General features: G+C 31.0%; 1 protein-coding gene across 1 annotated transcript; it reads left to right on the forward strand.

The window, feature by feature from the left end:
- Positions 1-5,657: 5,657 nt before the first annotated feature.
- LOC143597239 (uncharacterized) lies at positions 5,658-11,515 on the forward strand. Its single transcript, XM_077075798.1, has 9 exons — positions 5,658-5,870; positions 5,996-6,171; positions 7,279-7,460; positions 8,459-8,743; positions 8,829-8,887; positions 9,666-9,702; positions 9,780-9,851; positions 10,018-10,342; positions 10,946-11,515. Exons 1-9 carry the CDS (start codon positions 5,762-5,764, stop codon positions 11,309-11,311), a joined length of 1,611 nt encoding a protein of 536 aa, XP_076931913.1. The 5' UTR covers positions 5,658-5,761; the 3' UTR covers positions 11,312-11,515.
- Positions 11,516-12,367: the final 852 nt, after the last annotated feature.

Genomic DNA, 12,367 nt, shown 5'->3' on the forward strand with positions numbered 1-12,367 from the left:
ATATATATATATATATATTTGTTAATTAACCGCATAATTAACTAAGTCGGTATTTTAGTTAACTGACAAATTGTCCGAGTTGGGTTCGTTTGCTTAATTTATACAGATTTGCTAACTAGTTAGTTCAGGCCCACTGTTCATTCCGGCTTCTGGGCCTAGTTGGGCCAGGCCCACATACCACAATTGGTCACTCACTGGCCGATAACTCAAAGGCAGAGAATTCAGTCGAGAACTAAAGGTGAACCGAGAACTCTTATTTGACCGAAAACTCGAGTTACCGAGAACACGTGTTGACCGAGAACCCGTGTTGACCGAAAACTCCAGTTTGACCGAAAATTCATGGTTCGACCGAAAACTCATGGTTTTCGAGAACTCTTGGTGACCGAGATCTCAAGTTGGCCGAGAACTCAGGTCTGGTGTTGTTGGTTCACTATCTTATTTTCTTTTATAGGATGAGGCAACTGTTTAACAGCCCCTATCATAATTTTAACCATCATTTCTACTCTCCTTAACCGTTTAACATCCAATATCATCCCACTATCAAGATTTAACCCGTTTCTAGCATAAATCTTGAACCTTTATTACCTTCAAACCCATTTTAGGTATAAAGCTTAAATCTTTATCGATTTTAAACCCATTTTAGCTAGATTCTTAGCTAATGAATATATGTCCACTTTTGTCATCAAGTTTGCAACTTTATAATTTGTCTAGACCCGATCTACTCTAGGTTTCAGTTTCATGATTATTCGTTCATAAAACGCAACCTTTAAGATCAAGAACATACCTTTATGTGCTTGTTAGGTCACGGTTAGCTTGGTTATGAACTTGGATCATGTAACTTGCCTGAATATCGAAGATTAATCAAGAATCCTTGCTCGTTTGATCTTGGATCTCGTTTTCTCTCTTGCGGCCGTAAGTGTGAGGGTATGTGTGTGTGCTATGGTGTGTAGAGAATAAGATGGATAAAATGGATGGAATGGAAAGGATTAGGGTTTAAAGGGGTATTTATACTTCCTTAAGCCCATGGACCTAAGGTCCATATTTCCTTTTTAGTTCATGATTAATTCCATCTAATTAGCCTACTACCTTTCCATCTTTAATATTTAATTATTTCTTTACCAACTCAAGTAAACTTGTCTATCATCATAAATAATATTTTAATTATCATTAGTGAAATTTTGGGATGTTACACATTTAATGTTATTAAAAATTTGTTTATCAAAAAGGTAAAATGTAGTTCATAATAAATATATTTCAAATCGTTTAGAATAGACAGTTACAAATGTCTAATTTTTAGTTAATAACATATTAATTTTTATATACTACATTTTAGTTAATAAAAAAATTATATTTTAATATAATATAGTGTATTAACGCGTTTAAAATAAAATGTTACCGTTCAAAATTCTAGTAAGTAGTTCTCTTGGCGTTGAAGCTGCACGTTTACAATAAAAAATTTATTCTTAAAAAACATTTAAAGGGTAACTATAAAATATTAAAAGGACTAACCATTTGAATTACTCCTCTTATTGGAAGACGTTGATTGACCAAAAATTACGTTCTTTTTTACTTTTGAAGACATCTATAATAGAATTCAATATGGTTAACATATGAAAAAGATGAATAACATAAATACAAAAAAATAATTTTTATTGAGCATGATGTTTCAATTTTGCTGACTTAATGAAGGATTTTAATACACAAAACAAAAAAAGTTAGAAAACCGAGAAACCAAATACTATTAACGTTAGTAACAATTGTAGGTTATAATATTTGGTGTTCTTAAAAATATTAAAGACATGAAAATTAGAAATATTACAAAGGAAACAACAATAACACAACTTACTCTACTGGATTAGAAGACTATCAGCTAACTTGAATCGATATAGATTATCAGAAATTCATTTATTTAAAAGTATCTAACCCACCAATATATTTTTAGAATAGCAGCCCATGTTACACATGGGTTGAAAACATATAAACAACCATATAAATATAAACAACCATAAAATTTCATAACTAACATATTAAACAAACACAAATATTTAACATAAGTTTGTAAGCAAAATATTAAACATTTAGAGTGTGTACATAAAAAGTTAATACTTACACAAAATTACAATACACCTAAATTAAAAAACCAAACGAAGACATGAACTTGTTATAATCATATTATCCCACCATCAACTTCTTCGACATTTAACAAAAAAAAAGGTTATTTTGCTTCAAAAGTTAAAAAAACAAAATAAACCATAACAGCCTTATTAAATATACAACTAAAGTTTTAAGGTATTATGAGTTTCATTTCAACATTAATAAAATAAATAAAGGTATATTTTATTATAAATTATTTTGTAATTAAACTTTTGTTTTATTTCGATTCAAAGACCTTTTAGTTAAATGTGTTAAATTAAATCAAAGCAATAAAGTTTTATTCTACTAATTTCACTAACTAAGTATAATTAAAATAATATAGAGATAATAATAATTAAACCGGTTAAATTTAATTTTATTACATAGAACTCATTCCCTAATTAAAATTGTATCAAAGTGACTGCAATATGCAGTTAATTATGTTTCAAACTCTTTAACATCATTACTTTATTTAAAGTCAATTTCATTATATAATTCTTTTTTCAGCTGTATACATTAATTTTGACATTTATGCCTAATTAAAAAATTTTCAAATATAAAATGTGGAAAGTTTATTGAGATTGGAGACTATTAAAAACTACAAAAACAGTGGTCAAAATTCGGTTTTAAAAAACAAAAATAAATAAATGTATAAATGATTAGAATGTATCATTTAAATGAAAGATGATGAATATTTTAAAATAAATAAGCAATTATAGTAAATATCTAAGATTTTTAAAATATAAATTTGAAATAAGTAATACACCACATATTTAATTGGTCAAATAAATTAATGCGTTTTTAATATAAAACTTATTAACTTTCGAGTATAATCAAAAGTAAATTATTTAAAATTTCTAGTATACATTAAATTTATCATTTATGAAAATTAATATTTGGTCAAATATAAAAGATGGAAAGTTTGTTAAGATTGAATATTACTAAAAACTACAAAAGATTGTTGCAATAATGGTCAATTTTGAATTTTTAAAACCGAAATAACTAATTGTAAATATTATTATAAAAATCGATCTATTTTTTTGAAAGTTCAATAACTAATTGTTAAGACTTTCAAGATAAGATTCACAAATTTTAACACAGAAAAAATAAATAGTGTTATTCATATAAAAATGAATTAAACTACAAGAATTATCTAAACTACATAAAATAAAAAATGATAGAAAATTAATAATTAAAATACATTCATAATGACCAAAACAAACACAATCAACCTACTCTCCATCTTATACTTTTTACATGCAATTAGTCAATCTACTAAGTTGGGCCGCCATAAATTGAAATTATTATAACTAAATTGATATTATATATATTGAACTATTAAAAAATAAATTAGTAATAATTATCAATGGATGTAATCGGAATAATTATCATAATAATTTCGATAAGGAAATAAATCAACAATATTTCGTATATCTCAAAACCTTCAACATGTCTATTGAATCTTGAAATAAGTAGGTGGAACTTTGGTGACCCAGTCCTACCATGGCTAGATTAGTCTCCAAGTGGTCCTTAAACTGTAGTTATGAACTCAACATATAAAAATAAAACTGTAAATATGAATTTCAAGAAATCTTACATCAGTTAGAACACACATTTAGTGATCAGGTGCTACCATGGCTCGAGCTAGTCTACGAATGGTCCTCAAACTTCATGATCTGACATACCTAAGTAGCAGCAAGGCGTGTGCAACATATAAGAGCAACTACAAAATATAAGAGCAACTGCAAATAATACCAACAATTCAAATAATTAAGTTCCATTCGAGGTACACCAACAATAAGAACAAAAGAAATATATTTAAGTAGAATTGATAATACGAAAACCTTAACATGAGTAATTCACCTAACCAATTTGCATACCTCACATTTTCCCAAGCTAACTTGCCTGCATAACAACCAAATAAAGACAACATAATTAAATTAAAATGTGAATTTCACTTACAAACAATAACAAACGATAGAATTTTGTATACAAAGTCGTAGTTATAAGTTATAACAGCTTCTGAAGAGTGAAAATGATAATATAAACAAATGAATATGGAATACCGAATTTATAGAAATGATTGTTGAAATGATTTTCGAAGTCTAAGATGAGGTCAAATAAGTAGTGGGAATTTGAAATTTTGAAAATTGGACGTCTAATACGTGAGGGTTTGATAATAGTTATTACAATGTGTTTATTTATAGATGATTTAGATTTAGAGCAAATACATTTAGTAAGGATATGAATTAATTATGTTGCTAGTTTTGGTCTAAATTTGAATATTAAAATTGAATATTATTTGTCTTAGTTTCGGTTTAAGTTTGAAATTTTAATTTGAATATTAAAATTGTTGGTTTTAGCTAAAAATTTGTTTATAGATAATTTAAATAATTTTAGTATGTGAATTAATTGTAGGTATTTGATTAATTTAATTTATTTTTGAATTATTTAATTGTAAAGAAAATTATACAAGTGGTTGTTATATATAAAAATAATAGAGTTGGTCCCAAAAAAAAGATGTCAAGCATACATAAACTCAATTGTTTTAATAGTATATGTAGATAACTGATTTTAAATGTTTCATTAAGTTATATGATCTTTTTATAACCTTTTACTATATATGTCGTTCCTAATTTGAGTAACTTCTTAATTTTAGTTTACATTTTACCAACTAGGCAATATTTGGCAAGTACAAAACCGATATAAAATAAACACATTTTCTTCTCGTTTGGACATTGAAATATGACTCAAAAGACAAAAGACTTAAATTACTTGTTAATTATCTAATTATTTTTGTTTAAACCTATCTTAATTTGTGGACGTGAGAAAACTTTCAACCCAAACACTACTCAGTTTTATTCATGTTAAAATCATCAATCCAAATCACAGACATTTTCAACGTTATGTAACCATAACACGACCAATTTAACTCGTTCATCTAAGTTGTCAAACAAGTTAATGGTTAAAGGATAATAATCAAGTTGTAAACATGATAATCTGTTGGTGTGTTGTAAAAAATGAAATGTGTTAAATAGGCCATAAACAAGTTTGTGGGTCTACCTCTTTACATGCTAGCTAGTCAACATATATAACTAATTGTGTTAAACAAATCAATATGAATCAACCTGTTTAATCAAACATGTCAATCCAAACAAGCAAACACGACTAATTCATAAAGCATGTTAGACACAGCAAACCAAAACCTATTATTTTCGTGCCGTATACTCTGTTCATATATTTCGTATCTGTATATTTTTATATTAATATTAACTGATTTTTCTCTCCTAGTGCTCGTATAGTCATATATATTTAGAAAAATATAAATTTAATAAGGTAAAAAACGTATAAAATCACAATTAAATTCTTCCAAAAGTATATATTCGCTTAATATCTTATGATCAATTGATATCAATGATTTGTTTAATTAATAATCTCGCCACAAACCCTTACAATCTCAGGCACACTTCTCATTTTCTCTCTCCCCAATAATAATAATAAATAATCCATCCTCTGTTTTCTTTTCATTTTCAAATTCACCTAAAAAACATCCCAACAAAAACACATCATAATATCATATGACACCAAATCGGTGTTAATAATATCCAATCGCCGACCCAAAAATACAATGCAATCCACCAAACACAACACCCCATATTCATTTCTGCTGCTGCTGCTGCTGCTTCTTCTTCTTGTTCCTCTGTTCTTCATTCTCTCAAATGGATCACCCACTTCAGGTAGCTTGTTAAATTTGTTTATTTTGTGTTAATTTGATCTGGGTTTTGTTTATTTTCTGTTAATATGGTCTAGGGTTTTGAGATTGTGCTGTCGGTAATTTTTTTTATTTTTTATTTTTTTGCAGATGGTAAGTATGAGTTGCTGGAAGGTTTTGGGGCTAAAAGGTTACTTGCTGATGAACAATATGATGTGAATTCATCACTTATTTTGGCCCAAGAAAGAACCACAAGAAAAGATCCACTTGATGGCTTTAATGAATACAGAGGAGGATGGAACATCAGTGAGACTCATTACTGGGCTGTAAGTTTCCTCTTAGTTTTTTATGTTTATATTTGTAAATTAAGTGAATAATAATTCCAGATTTTTAATCTGATTATTATTATGCTTATTTCTTATTTAATTTCAACTTTTTGTAGTGGTTTGATTCATTTTTCAAATTTATAAAATAAAGTTAAATTGAAGGACAAAAAAGTCAAAAAGATCTGAAAAGCATACATCAGTTGTGCTGTGTTTTGTTGGGTAAAAAAGAGAATTTGATAACTTAACTTTATTATCTGATTTATAAATGTAACTTTTTCTGGATACCATGGTAAATCTAACCCTGTATCTTCACATGGCCTAGACAAACTTATCTTTCATTTTTCATGTTTGTGTGTACATATTCATGTGAAGTGAAGAGCCTTTGATATCTTGGTAGTCAAAATTTGAATAAAAACAAAATAACAGTCAATGTTTCAAAATTTGATTGATACATTTTAGTTCTTGAGAAATTATCAACTACTTAAAAATGTACACCAAGTACTATTTAAATACCAAAACATTTGTGGTCAAAAAACCATTGAATTTAAAGTGTTTGGAACACATATACTACTTAATTTTTGAAATGGTGTTCTGTTGGCATGTGGCAGTATTAGGAGGTTGAGTAAAGGACAAGATATGTAACTTTGGTCCATATCTTGGATTTTAAACTGATAATATTTTCTTAATCCAACATGTTGACATAATCGAGGTTATTTAAGAATCTTTGTTCCATAATATAATGTTTAGTTGTGGGAGAGTGGTTAGATATCATTTGAATAATAATATTTTTGTTCCAAATCACATGAATATATTCTACTTAATACCCTTTCACATTGAGTGGAAAGAAGACAATTATTCTCCTTTTGGTTATTAATCTGATATTGTGTTACAATTTAGTCTAATTTTATGCATAGAACGTATTAGGAGGTTTTTATGCCTTAAAAGTACAAACTGGACAACTATTAACCTGTTTAAATTTTTTATTTGGTCTATTTATAAGTAAATGAGTCGAAATTGGCACCTCTGATTATGGAAAACCTCAACTATATATTTATGTTAAAATTTTTGTTATGTACTTGTAATTTTAAAAAATATTATTGAATGCAGTCTGTGGCGTTTACTGCTGTCCCGTTCTTTGCTATGGCTGCTGCATGGTTTGTGTTATTTGGATTGTGCTTAGCGGTTATTTGCCTCTGCTACTGTTGTTGTGCACGAGAACCATATGGTTATTCCCGACTAGCTTATGCCCTTTCACTTATTCTCCTCATCCTCTTTACCATCGTTGCAATGTAGGCCTCTCACTCTCTCTCTTTCTCTCTACACACACACACACACATAGAAAGGGTGGGGCTAATTTTAAAACCCACTTGTAACAATCAAATTTTTATTTTTTAACACAATGTAATATATATTAATATCATGACATAAAAAACATTGCGTATTTATTTTTGTTACACCATGTGTAACATTGGTTTTTTTTATTCTAGTTTTTGTTACTGGACACATAATAACATATATTAGATTGTGTTAAAAAGTTTGATTGGTACACTGGGTTACCAATAGTTTTCTCAACTCAAGTGGGTTTCCAAATTTATTTTTTTTTTTGAAAATAATTTTTTTATTTTAAATTTAGTTTTGAGTTTCAAGTTTGTATGTAATTTTTTTTGTCATTTCACTTATTTTTAGAGAACTGGTATATTAAGATAAACTTGTGATTTTTGAAAAATACATGCTGTGTCTTTTAAAGAATAAATCGTGTTTGGAAAGTTTTATTACACTTCTTGTGAAGGTGGATTTCACTTCTTTGTTTCAATTTTGCAAGAGTGATAGTTTATTCTATAAGAAAGGTTGAATTTTCGACTCATTTTCTTACAAATCGGTGGGGATTTGGACAGGTCTAATAAAAAAGTTAGCTACTAAAGCAAAGGGTCAAATAGACAAAGCAAGTCAAACGACTTGATAGCTGTCCATATATTCTTTAAAACGCATGCAAGCTCATAAATTGCTTAATTTAAAGATTTTGTTTGTGATGGTACTCATATATAACACATTAGTTATTTATTTATTATTGAAATAGGGAACAAAACAATTTTAAAGGTCAACCCGTACTAAAAATGGGTTGTTTCAACCCGAACCTGTTTTCACTTTTGACCTGTTTTCCAATCTGCCCATGTTTTCAATCTACCTTTATTTGTAACAAAAAAGTCAAATACATGGTCAACCCTTGCATTGATATCTGTATTATGACAATACAAGTAAACTAATGGATCTACTTGTATCTTTGCAGTGTTGGATGCGTTATTTTATACACGGGTCAGGGGAAGTTCCACCATAGTACAACCAAAACATTGGACTATGTTGTATATCAGGCAAACACAACCGCACAAAAACTTAGGAATTTGTCTGATATTCTTGACTCTGCACAGAAAATAGGGGTGGCCCAAGTGTTCTTGCCCGTTAATGTCCAATCAGACATTGATGAGATTCAGACAAAGCTTAACTCATCATCTTATGAGCTTTCAGATAGAACCGAAGATAATAAAGATAAAATCCAAGATGTCCTAGATAGGGTGTAAGTATTTCAGATATTACAAGTACATGATATTTAAATAATGATATAACAAATGTATCATAAAATTGATTATGTATATTTTCAGGCGGTTGGCCCTTATTATTCTATCCGCTGTGATGCTCTTCTTAACATTTCTTGGATTTGGTAAGCTCTCTTTTGTTCCTTTACATTGACGAGTTTTGCTTTTGGTTATTGCTTTACGTATTTCTTTTTACTAATTTGATATTAGTAATTTCAAGTGTTCGGGTTGGGTAAAGGGTAAGGGTGTGCATGAAACGGAAATAACCGACGACCAAAGTGCCGAACCGAAATAAATGAACCCTATAAAAAAACTGACGGTTTGGCTTTATGTTTTTTGGTTCGATTTCGGTTTTGCTATAAACCAAAAAACAAAAAAAAACAAAAAAACTGAAAAAGTTGATTTTTAAGTAATTTATAAGAAATAAATAATGGTGTAGCCCAAAACTTTTTAGATTTAGATGTGTAATTTTGAGTTAATCATTGATTAATAAAAATTTTTTTTGGCCCATATTCATTAGTTTTGTATTATATGGCTTAATTTTCAAGCCCAAATGATAAAACCGAAATCGAGCTCATTGTGAAAACCAAAACCGAACGGTTTTAAAATACTCAAAACTGAATTCCTGTTTTTGGTGCGGTTTGACCCCAAAACCGATAAATGTGCAACCCTGGGTAACGGGCCAAATATGGTACTTCTTTAAATTGTCGAAGCAATTTGACCTATTTTTTGTCCAATATTTTTATTTCATTATTAGTATAAAAAGATAGTTTGTCTGTCCTGTTTAATCCGTTTACTTCTAAGCTAATCTTTTTCGCTCACACTCTTGACCCGTTAGTGATCACACATTACCTAAAGAAATGGGTTCAAATTGATGTACTAATTTCTTATATCTCTTTGCAGTGTTTTCAATCTTTGGCATGCAATGTATGGTTTACACGTGAGTGACATAATTATTTTATATTTTATGCACTGATATTATCCATTTTCTTACATTCTGTTTTTAAATCATCTCAGCCTGGTGATACTCGGATGGATTCTCGTGACGGGAACGTTTATATTGGCTGGAATTTTCCTCCTTTTGCATAAGTAAGTTTTATTTTCTTGCATTCGGTTTTAAAACTTACTTTTTCTTGTCTAATAACAAGTGTTAAAATGAGGTTTAGCTGGTCCCACTGGTTAGCAAGGTATTGGTGGGACCAGGTAGTTATTGTTAATGTTACCCTCTTAAGAAAGGTGGTGTTGTGGTTGTTAGTGTTACTGCAGATACTTGTGTATCAATGACTGAGTGGGTTGATAACCCGACGGCTCACACGGCTTTAGACGACATTCTTCCGTGTGTCGATAACGCGACGGCTCAAGAAACTACATTGAGGACCAAAGAAGTGACTTCTCAACTTGTTAATGTCATCAACCAAGTCATCACTAATGTCACTAATATCAACTTTGCCCCAAATTTCACCCCCCTGTATTTCAATCAATCTGGGCCCGCAATACCCCTCCTTTGCAACCCGTTTAAGCCCGATTACACGGATCGGACTTGTGACCCTAACGAAGTCTCATTGAGCAACGCCACACAGGTAAAGTTCATATTAAGGGTGTCAATTTTAACATGACATGAACCTAACACGAAATTTGTGGGTAAATAAATGGGTACGTGCCAGTTTTGGGTCAAGCTCGCGAACCTGTTTAGCTAAACAGGTCGTGCCAACCAGACGGGTTCGCTGGTTGACCCGTTTAGCCCATTTATTTTGTATTATATTTTTATAATTATGCCATAAATTAATTTGGTTGCGTATTTTATGCCAACATTTATAACTTAAAAAAAGAAATTGACATAAGATTTTGATTATTAAAATGCAAATCTTTTATCGACCATTGGTATCTTTTCATGTAAATTTACAATTTTAAACTATAATTTGCAAAAGAAAATATAAATCAGGTTAAATGGGTTTGTGTTCATGCAACCCGTGAATATTCCTGTCCTGTTTGGGTTCATATCTCTGACACAATTTCTGGTTCGTTTTGTTTTCGCGTCCGTGTCGTATTCAGGTTTTCGTTGTTTGGACCTGTTAACCCACGAACTTGGCCCGTTTAGAATCTCTAATTCATAGTATTTGTTATGTATAACACATTGACTATGGTCAACCCTACCCGATAACACATTCCTTATTGGTCGTCAGGTGTACAGTCAATTTGTTTGTCAAGTATCACCGAGCGGGATCTGCACCACCACGGGCCGCCTGACACCCGACTTCTACAGTCAAATGTCAGCTGGGATAAAAGTAAGCTATGGGTTGTACCTTTACGGGCCTTTTCTGGTTGAGCTTCGGGACTGCACGTTTGTGAGACAAACGTTCACAGACATCACGCTGGACCACTGTCCGGGTCTGAGGCGGTACAGCAACTGGATTTATGTTGGGCTATTGATGGTCTCGTTGGCGGTGATGTTGTCGCTTGTGTTTTGGGTTATTTATGGAAGAGAAAGAAGGCATCGTACGTACACGAAAACACTCATTGCGAGAACACACGGTGATAAGGGCATGTGAAAGTTGAGGTTATGTCTGTGAATAGTTCCGATGTGGAGTATGGAGAGAATGTGGTGGTGGTGGTTTTGTTTGGGTTAATTATGTTAGTTTGTAGTGTGTGAATTAAGAGCCATGTTTGTTATGGTATTTTGGAGTGTTTATTATGATATATATGAAACCTAGTTATGATGATTGATATTTTAACGGTTCAGAATTTACCTATCATTTTGGGTGTGCCCCCTTATTTTGGATGTGGTATTTAAACTAAATACATATTATGACAAATACCATAAAAAACCAGCACCCTTTTTATTTATGCTTGAACAATTTTTTTATATAAAACCTAACAGTCTAACATACTTTATGTTTTTTCACATAAAAATCCAATACTTACTTGTTTAATCTAAACCTTAAGACAAAATCTAAATCTATGAATTTTTTTTTATGTGTGATTAGTATTTTTTTCTCTTTTAAATTATTTACAGGTGTCAGTCATATAATAAGCTACGATTACGATATTTTTTCTCTTTTGTTTAGAGTAGAACTGATGTTTCATTTCAAGACATTAACGCCAGTGGGACCCGTGCAAGATACTTAATTGGAAGCAGCTTCACTCATGAGAGATTATCCGTCCACGTGTAGTGTTATTTGCCGTGCGATTATAATAAGCACAAGAAACCCTAAGTTACCCATGGTTGCATAATCTCACCATAACCAATGCATCATCCACTTATTCAACCCTAAACTTCCAACTAATTACATCCCATACCCTCACAATCCCATCCCTATAAATCCCCCCTAGAAGGGTGTCTCCTCGAGATCGAAAACAAACCGGACGTGCATGTGTTCGCCCACGACGCATAACATAAAAATAATTGCAACAGTAGCCGCTCGAACAGATTAAATGCTCGTAGGTCCGCGATGACGAACTCGCTGGTGCGCATCATTACGGCAGAAGGAGGTGATCTGGTAGCCGCCTTGATAAGGCCGTCTTCGCACCGAGACCTAGCCGTTTGTCGTTAATGTCTAAAGCGGACACATTTTCCAAACTATAACTGTATCCGTTGTACGTACGTA

The sequence above is a fragment of the Bidens hawaiensis genome, unplaced genomic scaffold (genome assembly GCF_021521415.1).
Source record: "Bidens hawaiensis isolate Kalapana, Puna unplaced genomic scaffold, B.hawaiensis_p1.1 tig00047893_1, whole genome shotgun sequence".
NCBI classification, from domain to species: Eukaryota; Viridiplantae; Streptophyta; class Magnoliopsida; order Asterales; family Asteraceae; genus Bidens; species Bidens hawaiensis.